This window comes from Castor canadensis, chromosome 4 (assembly GCF_047511655.1).
Source record: "Castor canadensis chromosome 4, mCasCan1.hap1v2, whole genome shotgun sequence".
NCBI classification, from domain to species: domain Eukaryota; kingdom Metazoa; phylum Chordata; class Mammalia; order Rodentia; family Castoridae; genus Castor; species Castor canadensis.
Genome location: NC_133389.1, coordinates 123,345,789 through 123,367,928, shown reverse-complemented (window position 1 = coordinate 123,367,928; position 22,140 = coordinate 123,345,789). Strand labels below are relative to the sequence as shown.

Here is a 22,140-nt window from a genome sequence, read left to right as displayed (position 1 = left end):
ATGTTCAAATAAAAACTAAAGAGCACAACTGCTAAAAATGTGAGAAAAGGAAAGGACTTGCTGGGGCCTTGTGCTATTCAGATGCAAGAGTGGACTTTGAGGTACAATTATACTGCCTACTATTTTCAAAATGTTCTTTTTATTCTGAAAATAAAATCTAGTTGATTGTCCTGTCTCATCTCAACTCCTTATCACATCTGTCCTATAGAAACAGCTTGAACAAAGCTTAAACAAAGAAAAAAGGCCTATAAATAATGCTTAGCATGGAGTTATTTTCTTGATAACCCAAACAGAACTATAGACATTATTCAACACCCCCCACCCCGACACACTTCTTTATGATTACTTTTGAAACTTTAAAGATTTGGAAAGTCCCTGCATATAACACTAACAAAGCTCTGGGATCAACAACACAAAAGTATTTTTACTTAGCATGGACTTTAAAAATATATAACTGTTATTAGAAATCCTTCCTTAAAATAGTACCTTTCTTAAAGCTCAAATAATTTCTGACAGATTTTAAAATGCAATTTACTGGATTTAAGACAACTTGTTAAAAACATGTTCAGATTATACAGTCTGGGCACTGAGACTTGATTATCCTCCATGTGGGTCTGTGGTCAGTCTCCAAAGAATCACCCTGCATTATAATACACGTCTACTATTTTTACCATCAGGAAAAAAAAAGAATGCATTGTGGATATTTGTTTCAAGATATTGCAAACAATCTTATAATCATTTCATTACATTATTTATTCTGTAACAGCTACAATGCCAAATGTATCGGTACTGTATTAATAAATAATGGGAAGTATGTTAGACATCACTCTTATTCAGTACAAACAGCATTGAGTAGCTACTGGATTTATCAAGAAGCTATCTTGGTGATAGAGCTGACAATATTGACAAATATTAAAATACAAAACTCTCTAGAGGCTACAATTAACTGCAATTTCAAATACCTTTTTCAAATGAGGCAGGATTTGTGTTTGCTGGATGTTCAATGTTTTATTTAAAAGAGATATTACAGAATAAAAGGCCACACATCACAAAAATGGTAAAATACAACACACAAAATTCTGAATGGACTTTGGATTTGTTCAGTGTTTAAGCTATCAAAAAATTTTTAACTTTCTATTCTACTCTATATGGCAACATTATACATGCCAAGTTAAAATAATGTCAACAGTAAATGATATAAATCCACCTTAGTGGAAAGAAACCAGAGTCATAAACATGCTGCAGCCTATCATGGTCATATATAGAAAAGATACATTTTCCTGCCATTTGAAACGCATAGCTATGAGTTAGAGAAGTTAGTTCACAAGTTTAAAAAAACAGAAAACAAAAAACATGCAGAGTTAACACTCAATACTTTATAGGCTGGTGGCCAAAGAGACATCTTAGTTAATATGTCACTATTAACAATTTTTAGAATCTGTCTAGCTTAAGGACCTGCACAAGTAGTATATTTTAATGAGAAATGTCTGTTTTAAATTTTAGAAAAGGTAACAGTAATAATAAAATAATGTTTTCAAAAAAGCAACAATTTCAACTCTTCAGACCAAAAGCAACAGAGAATTACTGTCTGATCTTCCAAGTTCCTGTCAAATGCTGTATAACAGCAAGTCAAACTCAATCAGCTCAACTGAAAAAAACATTCATCTGTTTTTATAGACAACTAGTGAACAAAAAGAAACAAGCTATGGCTAGAAGTATAAAGAATAAGATATGAAGCACAAGATAAATAAAGTACAAATACTGTAAAATCAAGTGATGATTTAAGACCACAAATTATTAGGATCCTGCTTCTGTATAATTAAAAGAAATTGCTGCAAGCCTCTATTACAAATGCAATCAGAAAATCTATATAAAACTTTTAGTGGCTTCCCAAGTTACTGTAATCACAAGAAACAAGCTTTTGTAATAATGCATTGCAACCATCAATTATGCTTGTTTCCAAATGGCTGATTAAGCAAATTAGGATGCTACTGGCTGATTGTTGCAACACAAAAATGCATACAGAATAGCACACAGTATTACACCAAAGTGTTTTTCTCATTTCAAGTTTATTAAAACTTTAGCGGTACAAATTATCCAGGTTGCAGATTATCAAAAGATCAACTCAATGAAGTCCACATTTAAAAAAAAAAAAAAAAAAAAAAAAGGAAAAAAAAAAAAGAGAGAGACGAACATAACCCCAAAACATGAAAACAACACAGAGGAGATTCATCAGCAAGTCTCTAAAACTTAAATTTGAGACAGAAAGGACATAAGTTTACACAACTCACTCATCCACTTTTGTCTTCATCTGTTCCAGGGCTTGATTCATGATCAAATTTTTTATTTTTATCATGTACATGGTCATTTTCTTGACCCTTTGATTTTTGGTTTTCTTTTTCCACTGAGGACCTGGTTTTTTCATCCTCCTTATTTTTCAATGTGGAGGACTTTAATTCATTGTCCTGACTGCTTTGTTTTACTTTTGATAATGGACTTTGATCTCTATCAGCCTTTTTATCCCTGCTATTATTTGAGCTATTATGATCACGATTTTTAGAGTACATTCTTTTCTCACTCTCAGAATTTTCCTTCCTGTGAGAACTCTTACTTTCTTGGTTTCTGTATTTTTCTTTGTTTCTGCTTTGACTTTCTTCTCGCTCTGAGCTCCGTGAATCTCTCCTCCGCCTCCTCCTATCTTTACTTCTTGATCTTCCTGGTGGCGTTCTTCTCTCTGGGCTTCGTGACCTTCCTCTTCTCCTGTACTCCTGTTCTCGGTATCTATGGTATTCCTTGCTTCTGCTGCGATCTCTGTCATGGCTTCTAGACCGCACTCTCCTGCTCCTGTCTCTACTTCTGCTTCGTTCCCTTGTTCTACTATTGTAACTGTGTTTACTTTTAGTTATATCACGTTCTCTACTCCTGGACTGTGCCCGTCTATCCTTTTCTTTGCTTTTACTATGGTCATGCTCATTGTTTTTTGACTCTAACTGTTTAGGCTTCTCTTTACTTCTACTCCTTTCCTGATCTTTGCCTTTAGAATCAGACTGCTTTTCTTTTTCTTTAACATTCTCGTGATCCCTTTCTTTACTCCTTGACCTCATCCTCTTTTCTTCATGCCTGTTATGTTTTGAATCTCTTTCCTTACTCTTTGATTTCTCTTTGCTCTTACTTCTACTTTTGGATTTGGCCCTTTTCTTCACTTTGTTTTTATTGTATTTATCATCCTTTTCTGAATTTCTTCTGATGTCTCTCTCTTTGCTGTTAGATTTATGCTCTTTAACTTTTTTTTCTTTTTCTAGTTTTCTGTTTGGACTCTCAGATGCATGTCTGTGATCAGTTATTTTTCTCTCTTTTACTCTAACTGGGCTCCTTTGATTTTCTTTTACTTCATTCAACTCACTCCTAAAAGATAAGTAAAAAAGATTTTTGGAAATGTTATTAGGAAAAGAACAGTGTAATTATTAGCTAAAAAGATTGTATTTTCCATAGAGTATATAAAAATAATTTAAATAATAAAATAACATTATGTGCAATAGTAAAAAATTATTACAACATTTAAAATAACAGTGAATCTTACTTATCCCCTTTGATCCATCTTTCACCACTTGATACTCTCATTCTTTGAGCTCTCTGCATCTCTTGCCTCCAATGTGGAGGAGTCTCACTACGTCTGAAGCGATCCCTTGATCTCGATCTGGAAGGAGTTCGATAACGCTTAAGAAAATAAAAAAGGACAAAATGATCATATAAAAAATTTAAAAGCAATAGAATAATAGTTAAAGCATATATATTTCTAGGTTTCATTAAAATGTCTGGCATTTCTATGCCTTCTAAAATTACAGCTGGGGATTTAGCTCAGTGGTAGAGCATATGCTTAGCATATATGAGGCCCTAGGTTCAATCCTCAACACCCACACATCAATCCAATCAAGCAATCAATCAAAATCTCCCAATTTTCAAATAGGAAATCAATGAGGCAGAAGACACTTTAAGTAATCATACTGTAAATTCCAAATAAGAAAAATAAGCCAGCCTGGCGCCCATGGCTCACATCTATAATCCTAGCTACTCAGGAGGATCATGGTCCAAGACCAGCCCCAGATGGGTAAGATTTACAAGGTATGAATGAAAGGAGAGAATCAAGCTAGGGCACTGGTGGCTTATGTCTGAAATGCTAGCTACTTGGGAGGCTGAGATAAGGAGAATCTTGGTTCAAAGCTAGCCTGGGAAAATAGTTCGTGAGACCCTATCTTAAAATATCCAATATAAAATGGCTGCCAAGTGGTTCATGTGATATAGAGTGTCTGTTTAGCAAGTGTGAGGCCCTGAGTTCAAAACTCAGTTCCGAAAAAAAAAAAAGAAAGGAGAAAAATCAAAATGATTCTTGGGCTTTAGGTTTAAAGAACTGCACTGCACAGGCAAAAGGATCATGTATGAAGAATAAGTGCTTATATGCTGAACTTTCTAGATGGTAGGCTATGGTGCTTATTGGTCAAATAAGTCTTTGATGCCAAGGAGAGCAGATGGAAATTTGAGTTATCAGACACAGAAGTAATGAGATTGCCCAAGGAACATGTGCAGTGTGAAGAGCCAGAACCTTGAGGTCCTCCAATATTTAAGCATAGGAGTATAAACTAGCATTGGAAATTTGAGATAGACTGGCTGGTAGATAGGGAAAAAATGTGATGGAAAAAAAGAGAGAGATAACGTTAAATAAAGACTGAAAAGGACACATTGGATTGTTATTTGGAACTGATTACATAGCAAGTGCTGTTTTCAAGCAAAATGCTAGGTATAGAAACAACAACAACAACAACAAACCCCTGAAAATTCCTGAGGAATGAGTAGGAAACAAGAGAAAAAGCACAGCCAAGTTTCTAAAAAGTTTTGAAAACACAAGATTTCTGATGGAGAAAATCTAGTAAAGAGAAAAAAAAGGAAATACAAGTTGGGAAACAGCATGTTGGTAGAGCCCTGGGTTCAATCTTCAGAACAAGTTAAAAATAAAGAATTGTTTCTGCTGGGAGTGTAGCTCAGTGGTAAAGTGCTTCCTATGACTGAAATACAAGAATAGGAACCCTGGAGTGACAGTGCATGCCCATAATCCCAGTACTCAGGAGGATGAAGCAGGAGGATTACAAGTCTGAGGCTGGCCTGGACTGTATAGCCAGGTTCTGTCTCAAACAATGAAACAAAGGGAAATTTTTGCTAACAGTAGAGATATGATGGGTAGAAAGTAGCAAGAGTCAAAAGACCTCAATTTCCCCTTCCCCTTTCCAGTGGTACTGGCGTTTGAACTTAGGGCCTCATGCTTGCTAGGCAGGTGCTCTACCACCTGAGCAACACTCCCAACCCTTTCTGCTTAATTTTTTTGGATAGAGTCTCACGTTTTTGCCCAGATTTATCTGGACTATAATCCTCCTACCTACACATTTCACATAGCTGGGATTATTAAAGTATACTACTATGTCTGGTTTATTGGTTGAGATGAGGGTCTTGATAATATTTTACCTGGACTGGCCTTGAACTGTGATCATTGGATTTCCACCTCCTCAATAGCTGGGATTACAGGCATAAACCACCACTCTCAGCCCCAATCCTATTTTGTGCCATGTAAAAATGTACAATCCATTTATATCTTATGAATCTATAACTTAATATCCACATCTCCCCTAGATTTTAGTAACCTGAATAGTGAAATATTATTTTATAATATTTCAAAAACACTCTAAAACATATTTTTCTTACAGTTCTGGGATCAAACCTAGGATGACATTGTGCATTCTAGGCAAGCACTTAACCACTGAGCTACACCCCCAGTCCTCTGAAGCTCTTAAGGGAGATAAATGCAATACTATTAATATTTTAAGCACAAAAAGAAAAAAAAAAAATCACCTACCCTTGGTCCTCTTCCTTTAATTTTCCTGCCAGACCTAGTAACTAAGAGTCGTCTCTGGTATGAAGGAGGCTGGGAGTTAGGTAGATTACTAGAAGTAAGCAAAGGAAAGTTAAAACACATTACCTTTATAAAAATGAATCTGGAAAAAACAGCTTTACTGACCTAAATTGATAAATTTATATATAATCAGTGGTTCTTAAATTAATATGCCATTAGGTCCTAGTAAGTATCTAGAAAAGCAACGGAACATTTTTTCAATTGTCAATTGCAAGAATACTGGTAATTAATGCCCAGGATCCTGCCCCAAAATGCCAATGAGGTCCTGTTTAGAACACCATTACATACACATTACTAAGATGAAACTAATTTGCTAGTGCTAAAGAGAGTCAACACAGAGCACTCAGAGGGGGCTCTGAGAGAACAATTTTACAACTATCTTATTCCAAAGTACCTTCATTCTATGAGCAGTTGTTCATTGGTAAAAGAAGTATAGCGAAGTGTAAGTAATGTGAATTAAGCAGAGACATGCTGGTCTCAATTAGAAGAATGCTAATATCATTTATATCAAAAACAAACTGGTTGAAAAGGGGGGATAAAAAAGTGAAACTTTTCTATGTTTTTTATGTTTTATGTTTATTATGTTCAAATAACAGTTATATGCATTTAATTAGCTCATCAACAAACATGTACGTGACATTTGAAAAGTTCACTAAAAGTAAACTTTAGTAGTTCGAATAGTTTCTCTTGAATCTTCATTTCCTCAGAAACATCCTTTTTTATATGAACAGAAAAACTCAATTCAATCCATCAAAATTACCCAAATTTCAGCTGGGTAGTAAATGCCTATAATCCTAGCATTTGGGAGGCTGAGGCCAGAGGATGGAGAGTACAAAGCCAGCCTGACTATGCAATGAGACCCTGTCTCAAAAACAAACAAACAAATCCCCAAGTTTTAAGTAAGTAAATCTTATTTTTTATATTTTTGCTGTATTGTGAAAAGATAGGAGGGTCACTCAAAAGTTTTATTACCTGTATGTTAAGACAATGTATTTCTGATAACTAAGAAAAATTTCATTTTTTTTTTTTTTTACTTTCAGATATAATTATTATGATGACTTATAAAGAACCAATAGGACTAGTGGTAATTTAAAAAATAAGTTTCTTACTTGCTTAAAAGTTGATATATACAAATAACATAATAAAACACTATTTTTTATTGGCTTAAGACTATCTTGTTTTGTTATTAATTTGAAATGCTATATATCATACCATATTTCGTACTTGGAGAGCTTACTTTTTTAAAGTAACATTTCTTCACAATATGCTTGTAATTTAAGTCAAATTTTCCTCCTATCTATATATACATGGTTACCAGAAAAGGAGATGAGCTATTATTTTTTTTAAATGTATTTTAATCATGGGATAAGGTTATCAATTAAGTCTGTGTAAAATAATAAAATGTTGTGAAAAAAGAAATTCTATGGTAAGGTATACTATAAAATAAATATATTCACATACCACTCTCTTTCTCTTTCTCTCTCTCTGGTTTTCCTTTCCTTATCATCAGCTTTAGGAGGACTTTTTCTCATTAGGAATCTATTTTCTGGTATAGGAGGGATCTCTTCTGGACGTACAGTAGACTGGGGTTGTGCTTCAACATTTTCAGCCTCACTTTCACTAGATGCACTTAACAGAAATGCACAAAATAAGTAATGTGGTTATTATGGACCTACCTGAAACTTCTAATTGTTGGTGTTTCTTTTCTATATATCACAACACATGCATCCTATCCCTCCCAAAGATGTGATCACATAGAGAGAAAAAAAACCTTCCATTCCCCTGACAAACCAAATAATCAACCAAAACCCAAAAACCAAAAATCTGTTATTATACTCAAAAATATCTTCTCATAAAATGGATATGAAATATCAAACTGTGGGTAATGTAGTCTGATGAATTTAATACTTCTGATGAATTTAAATACTAAGAAATTAGTTGCTTTTGAGGCAATAGGCAGATAAAGGTAAGTTTTAGTATAAACATAATCATTTGAAACAAAATGGAAAACAAAGTAAATATGCAGTCAATACCACCTGCTTTCTACCCTAGTCCTATCAAAAGAGCAAAAGAAATAAAGGACAAAAAGCAAGAAAGAACTGCTACAGAAAATAAAGATCACAACTGTTGGTTTCTTGTAATTCTTCTCAATCCTACAATCCTCCTATAAAATATAAAAACCTAAACTGGCATGGTGGTGTGTGCCTATGATCTCAGCTCCTTGGGAGATAGAGGCAGAAGGATCATGAGTTTGAGGCCAGCCTGGGAAACTTAAAACCTTATAAAACCAAAAGCATCATTTCACTGAATGAACACAAAACTGAGATGTTTTAAATAGCAGGAACTCAGAATACAAAGCTATTATTGCAAAAGTAAAATTAAGACCTTTTCTTGCTTTTCTTTCGCTTCTTCTTTTCCTTCTTATGTTTTCGGGAATTTTTCCTATGTTTCTTTTTTCTTTTTTTTGATTTCTCTTCTGAAGCACTTTCAGAATCAGAAGAATCAGAAGACTGAGAATCACTTGAGCTATCTGAATCACTGGATGACGACGAGGAAGATGATTTATGCCGTTTCTTTTCTTCTTTCTTAACTTTAATAAAAACAAGATTTGTGAAAATGTTTAGACAAACTTTGTAAGCAAAAATTTAAATTTTCTGTAGATTCTAAGACTAGTAGTAAAAACTTAGTTTCATTCGGCTATCTGAACTGAGGGGGAACAGCCAAGGAGTCAAGACTTAGAATTAAGATCGCCAAATGGGTCAAAATTGCACATATTAAACCAAAGAATTTTTTGAAAAAGTAGTAAGTCTAAAAATGCAAACCAAAGGAATTTTAAGAAACAACTGAGAAACAACTGAATAAAGTTCTGAAGCACATTTAAGACTCCCAGATTCCAATCCTGTAGTGTTCTTTTTCTCTTATTATTGAGATTGGAGGTAAAACTAGCATAAAGTTATAATAGGAAAAAAAAATTTTGCATGAACATGGAAAGATAAGAAACATGATTTCATTGGCACTAATATTTCTCTAATGATTAAGGAGTACAGCTTGCTGGGTGAGGTAACTTATGTCAATAACCCCAGCTACTCAGGAGGCAGAGAACATTAGGAAGATCATGGTTTGAAGCCAGCTTTGAACAAAAAATTAGTGAGATCTCCTGTTGATCAAAGCCAGGCAATAGTGACTCAGACCCAGGGTCCAGCAGCGTGAGAGGCCACAGGCTGGCCCCAGACAAAAACATGAGACCCTATGTGAAAAATAACTAAAGCAAAAAGGGATGCAGGTATGGCTCAAGCAGTAGAGTATTTGCCTAGAATGCACAAAGCCCTGAACCAAAGTTCAAATCCAAGTACTGCAAAATAAATAAATACAACAAAACATAGGAAACAAAAGAAAAAGTAGACTCTAGTTGATAGGCAGACTCATAACAGAGGGAAGTAATTTACTGATGGTAAATAACTATGCTCTGGGGTCTCTATAAAAAGTCCAATTCCAATTCAAATTTTATTTGAGGTTAAGAAAGTAGTAATTTTTAAAAGGGTCCAAAACCTCAAGTGCTTTAAGGATCAAGTAATTTAATGTAGGCAAAGCCACCAAGATGTATTGTGTAGGAGTTGAAGGAAAATAAAACAAAAGTGGGTAGAGCTCGCAACACATTTAAAGACATTTTAATTTAAAGCATGATAGATATGAAGATGCTTTATTCAGGCCAAAGACAGGACAACATAGTTATATGGGTGATAATACAGCAAATATATTAAAATCTACCAGTTCACAGTGATATTGGTAAGCAAAATATGAAATATTCGTCCTGCTTTTCCTGTATGAACTATACCACTGACTAGCCAAATAGATGAAGGAAAGCTGCTCTTTATCAGAAGTATTCCAGCAATAAGTGAAGAAATTACAGTTTGAATATCCTTTTGCAACTTTTAATGAGGCACTGAACACCAATGGTGGCTGCAGAGCACAAACAGACTCTGTCTGACTCCTTTCCCACCAAAAGGAACTTAAATAATACTGCATCTGATCAATTTTCTAGATGTACCTACTACGTTATATAAAAAAAAGTAGCACAGAAATACATATAATACAAGAGCTCAATGTGTAAAATATGGTGTGTGTATTTACGGGAAATGCTACATGATAATGACCTAGGCCTGTCAACGAATACACTTCACCAGGAAACAAAAAGATGTTGGGGAATTCTATTCGAAAGTATTTTCTTCAAGACATGGTCTTGCTATTTTGCTAAGGATGGCCTCAAACTCCCAGACTCAACTGATCCTCCCACTTTACCCTCCCAAGTAGCTAAGACTACTTTCCTGGCTCAAATAAATAAAAAACAACTTACAAAACCCATCTCAATGTTTGAACCTTATATGTATCCAGATTCAAATAACAACAACAAATTAGTTAACATTAATAAAACAATAAAAAAATCTGAGCACTGTCAGGATTTTTGAAATTTAGGTTTATAGTCATCTATTAGGGAAAAAATGAAGTATTTATTGGTAAAATGTAATGCCTGGAATTTGCTTTAAAATAAGAGGAAAGGAACCAGATGTGGTAAAACAAACACACACACACACACACACACACACACACACACACACACACACACAAAGTTTAAGTTCAGCCTGGGCAACATATTGAAATCCAATTTCAAAAAAAAGAAAAGTGAGAAGTAAATAGACATGGATAAACCAAGATTGACCATGAAGGTGGGCGCCAGTGGCTCATGCCTATAATTCTAGCTACCCAGGAGGCAGAGATCAGGAGAATCTTGGTTTGAGGCCAGCCAAGGCAAATAATTCATGAGACCCCCATCTTGAAAAAACCCATCACAAAAAAAGAGCTGGTGAAGTGACTCTAGTGGTAAAGTACCTGCCTAGCAAATGTGAGGCCTTGAGTTCAAATCTCAGTGGGGAGAGGTGGGAGGTCGAAAAGCCCCCAGATGCAGTGGTTTCATCCTTATCCTATCATGTTCCTCTGGACCATAAAAATATCCAGTGTAAAATGACTAGGACATGCAAAAGCTGTATCTGGAAATCATAAGCCTTCTCTAAAATATTATTGCTGAACTAATCAAGCTTCTTCCTGTCCTTTATCATTTTTTTCTTAAAGTTAAGTTAGTGCTGGATGAGACCTATTTTGTCTCATGAGTTTAATGTTAGCAGGAACCCAAGACCATTGCTGTTGGAAAGGCAAAGTGTCTGTGTACACACACACACACACACACACACACACACACACACACACACACACGTCTAAACTAAAACCTGAAGGGAATGGAGGGATTATTAAACTTTTAAAGTTGCCTAAGAAGAAAATAAACTCACAATGAATAGGAGTAAATCTAAATAAAAATAGCTGGGACTATATCATATTCAAGCAAAATGAAAATATTTCACATAAACAAATTATACCTGTTAAAATTATTCAACAAAACTTAGTAACACTTTGTACCATGATTAACAAAACTTTATTCACTAACTCCAACTTATAATTATTTTCCACTAGAATTCTTTCCTATGAAAAGTACATCCCAGTTTACTTTATTTGGCATTCTTGGGTTTGAACTTAGGGCCTCACACTTGTTAGGCAGACACTCTAAACACTTGAGCCTATCTCCAGCCCTTTTTTGCTTTAGTTATTTTTCAGGTAGGGTTTTGTGTTTTTGCCCAGGGCCTGCCTCAGGTAGCAATCCTCTTATTTATGGCCTTGCCAGTGGCTGGCAAGAGACCACTACCTGACTTATTGATTGAGATGGAGGTCTCACTAACTTTTGCCCAGGCTATGCTCAAACTCTGATCCTCCTAATCTTTGCCTCCCAAGTAGGTGGGATTACAGCTATGAGTCACCATGCCCAGCCTCGGTTTATTTATTTAAAATGTAAGCCCACCCTCCCCACCAAGTATATTGAATACATTTTAAATGACCATTATTTAACTTATATATTATTTTTTTTTTGTAGTACTGGCAATTGAACCCAGGGCCTCGTGCAGGCTAGACAAGCACCCTAACACTCAGCCATGTTCCCTAATCCTTTTGTTTTTTTGTTTTTGAGATAGGACCTAATTTGCCAGGGCTGTCCTTTAACTCTTTTTTTCTCTTTCATGGTACTAGAGTTTGAACTCAGGGCCTCATGCTTGCTAGGCAGGCTCTCTTGAGCCACTCCACCAGCCTCCTTGATCCTGCATCTCCTAAGTAGTTTAGATTATGGGCATACATTATCATACTGGCAAAATATACATTACTTTAGAAGAAAACATCTTAGTGAAGCAAGATATCAAATAACATGGAAAGTCAGAAAGAGACTCAGACTATTTTTATAATAATGTCACTTGCCCATATGTCAGACATTAACTTTAAAAGGAAAATAAATTAGGTTCTGGAAAAATGCCTTGGAATACAGTTAAGAAAGCTCTAAGATTAAAAAGGTTCCCTATTTTGATGTTTCTCAATACTAAGGGAATTTAATTTACAGGCCACTTTCCTACATATCTACTCAGGAAAAAAAGAGAGAAAATGATTAAGAAATGGCAGTTAAAGAATACAATGGTAAAAAGGCAAAAATAGAGATATGACAGTATCATTATTAGTTCTAGTAGACTACAGCAGAGTTTCAAAGTCTGAGTTAACCTAAATTGTACATTGTGAATATGATGAAAATTTTATCTTTCTTAAAGTTTACCAGTACATTTAAATGGATGTTATATAGATATGTACTCAACATGATGCCAGGAAGTGCAGATGATGAACTGCAAATATATTACAAAGAAAGAGGTTACTTATAGAATATGAGCGCCCCATCCTTGCTGAGTTTTCAATCTATTTGGGAAAACAGGGCCAATGACTTCAAATAGCAAAACAGCAACAGAAAATATGTATTTCAGTGATAAATTCACAGAAATTCTTAGACTACAAAGTGTACATGGATTTGGAAGAATGGTTAATAAGAGGGATTCCAAGATGGCGGCTAGAGGTAGGAAGCAGAAAGCGACCCTCCTACAGTGAAATCTTGGAGAGACGCTGGAGACACACTTTGCAGGCATAATCACTGAGAAAAGGCATAACTTTGACCCCTCCACATCTCCAGCCAGCGCAGAGAATCTCCACTTCACGTTAAATGGAGAACAGAGGACGCCCCCGGGGCCGCCAGTGGCCGGCGCCCATACGGCTTGGGAAGATGTGGACCAGGTGAGCTTCGCGGTACCACAGTACTCCCACAGACAAGCCTGGGCCAGAGCAGCATAGCCCCCTGGACAGACTGACCTCCACCCGGGAAAAAAAGAGAAACTGAGTACTAAGCAATAAGAACAGTTAAGACACGCTGGAAAGAGGGTGGGGCGCCCTGAGCGCTGAAGATTGGGGGAAGGGAACCCTTCCCAGGACTGTAAATAAACAAGCCGGGTGGGCCTGAGAGCCTCTGGCGGGAGCGAGGCGCGCGCCCAGCAACCAGGAGCGGGAAAGCTTGTGAGAGGAGGGAAGACCCACTTCCCACATGAACTGTAAATAAACACACAGGCCTGAGAACCAGGTGCAGTGTCACCTTTCCCAGTGCTTGGAAAGGGGAAAGCCTGTAGCAGAGGCTCCGGCACAGGAGAACTCTGAGCAAACAAAGCCTGTGGGACCAGGTGAGTGCTAAGCTCACCCCAGAGATCTGCATAAATAACACTGCCAGCTACAGGCTGAGAGCAGCAGGCAGGCAAGCCACAGTTGCAGATACCACTCTCAGAACTGTCTCCAGACGCTTTTTTTCTTTTTCTCCCTACCTTTGTTGAAAGAATAACCGAATTACACCTGCAAGCCAAAAAACTGTGTGTGTGTGTGTGTGTGTGTGTGTGTACACACTTTTGTTCTACTTTATGTATCCCCTTTGATGAGACAACTACAGAACAACATCTGAGGCACCAACTCCAGGACTGGAGATTGAGACGGACACCCAAATTATTAAGACTGAAACTGCATTGCATATAAACTTGGAAGTTTTTTGGTTTTTTTTTAAATTTTCTATTTTCCATTTTATTTTAATTCATTTTTATATATAGATATTACTTTCATTTACTTATTTTTTATTTTTTTTATCTTTGATTTTCAATCCTCTCTCTGTCTCTCTAATGTCTGTTCAGCTGTCGATTAGTACACTAACACTCCCTGTTTATACCTTTGAAACTCTCTTGTCTGATACCTTGTTCTGCTTTCTCCCTCTTGTCTGTATATTTGTTTTCCCCTTTTCTTTAACTTCTTGCTTTCCATCTCAGCTCACCCTTCCATTCTAAATATTACCATTGTTATTATTACAAGCTAGAAAATACTTAATTGCACACAGTACAGGGACAGTAACAACACCAAAGAGAATGACGGGAAGACAGAAAAAACAGGGAAACCAGTTTCCCCACAGCAAAAAATTAGTACAGGAACCAGAGGGGAATGAAGAGAACAGAAACTCAGATCCAGATTCCAACAAAATGAAGATAAACTATGCCAAAGGACCCAATGATTCCCACAAGAATAATTTAAAAGAAGACATACTACAGGTACTCAATGAGAATTTTAAAGAGATGATACTGGATAGGGTCAACCAAAATGTACAGGAGACACTCAAGAAATTCCAAGACAATAAAAATAGAGAATTTGAAAAAGCAAAAGAAGAAATAAAGGAAACCATAGAAGCACTGTATAAACACCAAAGTGAAAGAGAAAACACAATGAATAAATGGATAAATGAACTCAGGACAAAAATAGACAACATTAAAGAAGGAAACTGCCAGGATATGGAAAACCTCAGAAAAAAGAACGAAACAGAACTGCAAAACAAAACGGAAGGCCAATCCAGCAGAATAGAACAAACAGAAGACAGAATCTCAGAACTTGAAAATGAAATGGTAATTAAAGGAAAAACCGAAGAACTACTAATTAAACAACTCAAGACCTGTGAAAAGAAAATGCAAGAACTCACTGACTCCATCAAGAGACCAAACTTGAGAATCATGGGCATCGAAGAAGGAGAAGAGGTGCAAACGAAGGGAATGTGTAATATATTCAACAAAATAATAACGGAAAATTTCCCAAATCTAGAGAAAGATATTCCCATACAAATGCAAGAGGCCTCCAGGACACCAAACAGACCAGATCAAAATAGAACTATTCCACGACATATCATCATTAAAACATCAAGTTCAGAAACTAAGGAAAGAATATTGAAGGCTGTAAGAGAGAAAAAACAAGTAACATACAAAGGTAAACCCATCAAAATCACAGCAGACTTCTCAACAGAAACATTAAAAGCAAGAAGAGCGTGGGGTGAGATCTTCCGGGCACTGAATGAAAATAACTTCAACCCCAGGATACTCTACCCAGCAAAGCTATCATTCAAAATAGATGGAGCAATAAAAGTCTTCCATGATAAGCAGAAACTAAAACAATATGTGACCACAAAGCCACCATTACACAAGATTCTGCAAGGGATCCTGCACACAGAAAGTGACACCCAACTTAACCATGAAAAGGCAGGCAGCACCAAACCACAGGATAAGAAAAAGCAAGACAGTAGAGAGTAACATCAAGTTAGGTACACACAATCAAACCTTCAAACAACTAAGACAACTAAATGGCAGGAATCACCACATACCTATCAGTACTAACGCTTAATGTTAATGGACTAAATTCACCCATCAAAAGACACCGTTTGACAAAATGGATTAAAAAAGAAGATCCAAGAATTTGTTGCTTACAGGAGACTCATCTCACCGACAGAAATAAGCATATGCTTAGGATGAAAGGCTGGAAGAAGATTTACCAAGCCAATGGCCCCCGAAAACAAGCAGGAGTAGCAATACTTATCTCTGACAAAGTAGACTTCAAACCTACATTGATCAAACGAGATAAAGAAGGACATTCCATACTAATAAAAGGGGAAATAGACCAATAGGAAATAATAATCATCAATCTGTACGCACCCAATGTCAATGTACCCAATTTCATCAAACATACCCTGAAAGACCTAAAAGCATATATAAACGCCAACACAGTGGTTGTGGGAGACTTTAACACCCCATTATCATCAATAGATAGGTCATCCAAACAAAAACTCAATAAAGAAATCCAAAATCTAAAATATGCAATAGATCAAGTGGACCTAGTAGATGTCTACAGAACATTTCATCCAACCTCTACACAATATACATTCTTCTCAGCAGCCCATGGAACCTTCTCCAAAATAGATCATGTACTAGGGCACAAAGCAAGCCTCAGCAAATATAAGAAAACAGAAATAATACCGTGCATACTATCTGACCACGATGCAGTAAAAGTAGAACTCAACAACAAAAGTAAAGACAAAAAACATGCAAACAGCTGGAAACTAAATAACTCATTACTTAATGAAGAATGGATCATCGATGCAATAAAAGAGGAAATTAAAAAGTTCCTGGAAGTCAATGAAAATGAAAACACAACCTACCGGAACCTATGGGACACAGCTAAGGCAGTCTTGAGAGGAAAGTTTATAGCCATGAGTGCATATATTAAAAAGATTGAAAGATCCCAAATCAATGACCTAATGATACATCTCAAACTCCTAGAAAAACAAGAGCAAGCAAATCCCAAAACAAATAGAAGGAGAGAAATAATACAAATAAGAGCTGAAATCAACGAGATAGAAACCAAAAAAACCATACAAAGAATTAATGAAACAAAAAGTTGGTTCTTTGAAAAAATAAACAAGATCGATAGACCCCTGGCAAACCTGACTAAAATGAGGAGAGAAAAAACCCAAATTAGTAGAATTAGGAATGCAAAAGGGGAGATAACAACAAACACCATGGGAGTCCAGGAAATCATCAGAGACTACTTTGAGAACCTATATTCAAATAAATTTGAAAATCTAAAAGAAATGGACAGATTTCTAGATACATATGATCATCCAAAACTGAACCAAGAGGAAATTAATCACCTGAATAGACCTATAACACAAAATGAAATTGAAGCAGCAATCAAGAGTCTCCCAAAAAAGAAAAGTCCAGGACCTGATGGATTCTCTGCTGAATTCTATCAGACCTTTAAAGAACTGATACCAACCCTCCTTAAACTGTTCCACGAAATAGAAAGGGAAGGAAAACTGCCAAACACATTTTATGAAGCCAGTATTACACTTATCCCAAAACCAGGCAAAGACACCTCCAAAAAGGAGAACTATAGGCCAATCTCCTTAATGACCATCGATGCAAAAATCCTCAACAAAATAATGGCAAACCGAATTTAGCAACACATCAAAAAGATTATTCACCACGACCAAGTAGGCTTCATCCCAGGGATGCAGGGGTGGTTCAACATACGAAAATCAATAAATGTAATAAACCACATTAACAGAAGCAAAGATAAAAACCACTTGATCATCTCAATAGATGCAGAAAAAGCCTTTGATAAGATACAACAACATTTCATGATAAAAGCTCTAAGAAAACTATGAATAGAAGGAAAGTACCTCAACATTATAAAAGCTATATATGACAAACCTACAGCCAGCATTATACTTAACGGAGAAAAACTGAAACCATTTCCTCTAAAATCAGGAACCAGACAAGGATGCCCACTATCTCCACTCCTATTCAACATAGTACTGGAATTCCTAGCCAGAGCAATTAGGCAAGAAGAAGGAATAAAAGGAATACAAATAGGTAAAGAAACTGTCAAAATATCCCTATTTGCAGACGACATGATCCTATACCTTAAAGACCCAAAAAACTCTACTCAGAAGCTTCTAGACATCATCAATAGCTATAGCAAGGTAGCAGGATATAAAATCAACATAGAAAAATCATTAGCATTTCTATACACTAACAATGAGCAAACGGAAAAAGAATGTATGAAAACAATTCCATTTACAATAGCCTCAAACAAAATCAAATACCTAGGTGTAAACCTAACAAAAGATGTGAAAGACCTCTACAAGGAAAACTATACACTTCTGAAGAAAGAGATTGAGGAAGACTATAGAAAGTGGAGAGATCTCCCATGCTCATGGATTGGTAGAATCAACATAGTAAAAATGTCGATACTCCCAAAAGTAATCTACATGTTTAATGCAATTCCCATCAAAATTCCAATGACATTCATTAAAGAGATTGAAAAATCTACTGTTAAATTTATATGGAAACACAAGAGGCCACGAATAGCCAAGGTAATACTCATTCAAAAGAACGATGCAGGAGGTATCACAATATCTGACTTCAAACTATATTACAAAGCAATAACAATGAAAACAGCATGGTACTGGCACAAAAACAGACATGAAGACCAGTGGAACAGAATAGAGGATCCAGATATGAAGCCACACAATTATAACCAACTTATCTTTGACAAAGGAGCTGAAAATATACAATGGAGAAATAGCAGCCTCTTCAACAAAAACTGCTGGGAAAACTGGTTAGCAGTCTGCAAAAAACTGAAACTAGATCCATGTATATCACCCTATACCAAGATTAACTCAAAATGGATCAAGGATCTTAATATCAGACCCCAAACTCTTAAGTTGATACAAGAAAGAGTAGGAAATACTCTGGAGTTAGTAGGTATAGGTAAGAACTTTCTCAATGAAACCCCAGCAGCACAGCAACTAAGAGATAGCATAGATAAATGGGACCTCATAAAACTAAAAAGCTTCTGTTCATCAAAAGAAATGGTCTCTAAACTGAAGAGAACACCCACAGAGTGGGAGAAAATATTTGCCAACTATACATCAGACAAAGGACTGATAACCAGAATATACAGGGAACTTAAAAAACTAAATTCTCCCAAAACTAATGAACCAATAAAGAAATGGGCAAGTGAACTAAACAGAACTTTCTCAAAAGAAGAAATTCAAATGGCCAGAAAACACATGAAAAAATGCTCACCATCTCTAGCAATAAAGGAAATGCAAATTAAAACCATGCTAAGATTCCACCTCACCCGTTAGAATAGCCATCATCAGCAACACCACCAACAGGTGTTGGTGAGGATGGGGGGGGGGGAAGGAACCCTCTTACACTGTTGGTGGGAATGTAGACTAGTACAACCACTCTGGAAAAAAATTTGGAGGCTGCTTAAAAAGCTGGACATCGATCTACCATTTGATCCAGCAATACCACTCTTGGGGATATACCCAAAAGACTGTTACTCCAGAGGCACCTGCACATCCATGTTTATTGCGGCACTATTCACAATAGCCAATTTATGGAAACAGCCAAGATGCCCCACCACTGACGAATGGATTAAGAAAATGTGGTATCTATACACAATGGAATTTTATGCAGCCATGAAGAAGAACGAAATGTTATCATTCGCTGGTAAATGGATGGAATTGGAGAACATCATTCTGAGTGAGGTTAGCCTGGCCCAAAAGACCAAAAATCGTATGTCCTCCCTCATATGTGGACATTAGATCAAGGGCAAACACAACAAGGGGATTGGACTATGAGCACATGATAAAAGCGAGAGCACACAAGGAAGGGGTGAGGATAGGTAAGACATCTGAAAAACTAGCTAGCATTTGTTGCCCTTAACGCAGAGAAACTAAAGCAGATACCTTAAAGCAACTGAGGCCAATAGGAAAAGGGGAACAGGTACTAGAGAAAAGGTTAGATCAAAAAGAATTAACCTAGAAGGTAACACCCACGCACAGGAAATCAATGTGAGTCAACTCCCTGTATAGCTATCCTTATCTCAACCAGCAAAAACCCTTGTTCCTTCCTATTATAGCTTATACTCTCTCTACAACAAAATTAGAAATAAGGGCAAAATAGTTTCTGCTGGGTATTGAGGGGGGGAGGGAGCGGGCGGAGTGGGTGGTAAGGGAGGGGGTGGGGGCAGGGGGGAGGAATGAACCAAGCCTTGCATGCACATATGAATAATAAAAGAAAAATGAAAAAAAATAAAAAAAGAATGGTTAATAAGAGCAAGAGGTAAGTGGAAATTTTGGAGAAGTATACTCAGTTCTTCTGTAGCATAACATAAGTGTTCCTATAAAGCACAATACCATGAAAAACTAGTCAAGACAACATGGCTTTGCTGTGGTGGTGTACACATGGAATCCCAGAACTTGGGAGGCTAAAGCAGGAAGAACAAGAGTTTGAGGCCAGCCTGGTCTACAAAGTGAAATCTGTTTCAAAAAACTGAAAAGAGTAACAGGCTTATAACAAAAATATTAGGAGTCAGGCACCAGTGGCTCATGCCTATAATCGTAGCTACTCAGGAGGCAGAGCTCAGGAGGATTGCAATTCAATGCCAGCCCAGGCAAACAGTTTGTGAGACCCTATCTTGAAAACAACCAACATAAAAAAGGGCTGGTGGAGGGGCTCAAGGTGTAGGCCCTGAGTTCAAGCCCCAGTACTGCAAAAAAAAAAAAAAATTAGGAGCACAGCACTCAAAATATTCATCTGTGACACACTTAAAAAAAAAACAAAAAGGAAAGATAAAAAACAAATAAAATGGCACTACAATTTTATCTATATTAAATAATTAAAAAATACAATAATAAATATGGCTTTTTAAAAAATACCAGGAACTTGCCTGTGGAAGTATCCAAGGGCTACAGCATGTGAGTTTGTATTTTTTGCATATTCCTATGAAGCTGTTCAGCCATGTAAGGCTTTCTGCATTCATTTAGAATTTCTTGTAGACAAAATCATGCATATGCAAATATGAAATCAGTTATTATGTTCAAATTGTTTTCTAATATATCAATTGCACAAGTGCATATTTTCAAAACAAGCAGTCTAGCAGAAATGAACTATTTAAGAATGTGAAATAAGGGCTGAAGAAAGTAGAGCACTCACAAAGGCCTTTATAGGTACAGTGTCACTTAAAGTGAGTAGATTGTAGATTGAAAAAAAAAGGGAAGCTTTTTAGATATGATAGAAATCTTGGAAAAGGGAATAGAGCAATTCCAAATAAGATGGACTTGATTCATCTATCTCTAGTCCAAGCAGACACCCTAGACATGCTACACAGAAGTATTAACAAGACTTTGAGCTGGATGTGCTGCATACCTGTAATCCCAGACCTGGGAGGCTGAGGCAGAAGGACCATGAGTTCAAGACTGCCTGAACTACATAGAAAAGAAACTACCTCAAATAAAAAATAAATAAACAAATAAATTTAAAAAGAAATAAAATAAACCCACAAAAATGCCAAGAATGAAACAGGTGAGGTGGTACTCTCCTGAAATCTCAGCACTCGTGAGGCTAGGGAGACGAGAAGCAGAAGTTTAAGGCTAGCCTGGGCCTCACATTGAGATCCTGCCCTTCACACCTCAAAGAACACAAAATTTAAGTTAGACAGAAGGATAAGTTTAAGAGATCTACTGTACAACATTGTGGCTATCCTTAGTAACAGTGATTGCAAGCCAGGCACTATGGCCAGCACCATCCAGCTACTTGGGTGGCTGAGCCAGAAAGATGGCAAGTGCAAGACCCTGAGTTCAAACCTTAGTTACCCTCCCCACCCCCAAAAGCTGAGAAACCCCATCTCAAAAATCCCCCAAAAGCAAACAAAAAACGTTATTGTTAAAAATAACCAAGAGCTGATTATAAGTTTTCTCACCACAGAAAAACAAGTGAGGTGATAACATGTCAATGTAGCCAATCTACAATATATACATATTTCAAAGCATAGTACTGTCATATAATCAATTAAAATTAATAAATTAGCAAAATAAAAGCATGAAATATATTTTAAAACATAAAACCTTCATACTTATATCAGCTTTACTATGAACTTTTTGTCAACTAGTCTAAGCTTCTCTGCTTATTTTATGAGTAAGTTCCCCTGAAATATGTACTTGTTCTTACCTTTAGATTTGGGAATTAGCTCTCCACAACTGAGTATCCGTACCTCAGCAAATGGTTTGCTAGCTGCATCTGTTTTCTGGTTTTCTATCTCTCTCACAACTTCTTGACCAGAGATCACTTGCCCAAAAACAACATGATGCCTAAAGAGTCAAGTGAAGATGACTAAATAAAAGCTTATTTTTAAAATATTAATTTAAAGTAAGGTATAAAATATCAAAATAAACTTTACCCATCTAAATGAGGAGTTGGCTTCGTTGTTCTTTAGGAAGTCATCAGATAGAAGAATAAAAATAAAGTCAGAGAAAAACAAAGTTAGCATCTCTAAAAAGGAAAAGAAAATAACTG

General features: G+C 36.3%; 1 protein-coding gene across 4 annotated transcripts in view; it reads right to left on the bottom strand.

Annotated features, from left to right (window-relative positions):
* Positions 1–1,316: 1,316 nt before the first annotated feature.
* The window catches only part of Ppig (peptidylprolyl isomerase G), a 41,551-nt gene continuing 20,727 nt past the window's right edge, over positions 1,317–22,140 (bottom strand). For all 4 annotated transcript variants that reach the window (XM_074071053.1, XM_074071054.1, XM_074071052.1 and 1 more), the window contains exons 7-13: positions 22,025–22,054; positions 21,796–21,935; positions 8,345–8,549; positions 7,421–7,588; positions 5,903–5,990; positions 3,581–3,717; positions 1,317–3,405 (exon numbers count right to left, since the gene is read on the bottom strand). In XM_074071053.1, coding sequence (XP_073927154.1) covers positions 2,292–3,405; positions 3,581–3,717; positions 5,903–5,990; positions 7,421–7,588; positions 8,345–8,549; positions 21,796–21,935; positions 22,025–22,054 — 1,882 coding nt within the window. In that variant the 3' untranslated portion in view covers positions 1,317–2,291. The remainder of the gene's footprint in view (positions 3,406–3,580; positions 3,718–5,902; positions 5,991–7,420; positions 7,589–8,344; positions 8,550–21,795; positions 21,936–22,024; positions 22,055–22,140) is intronic.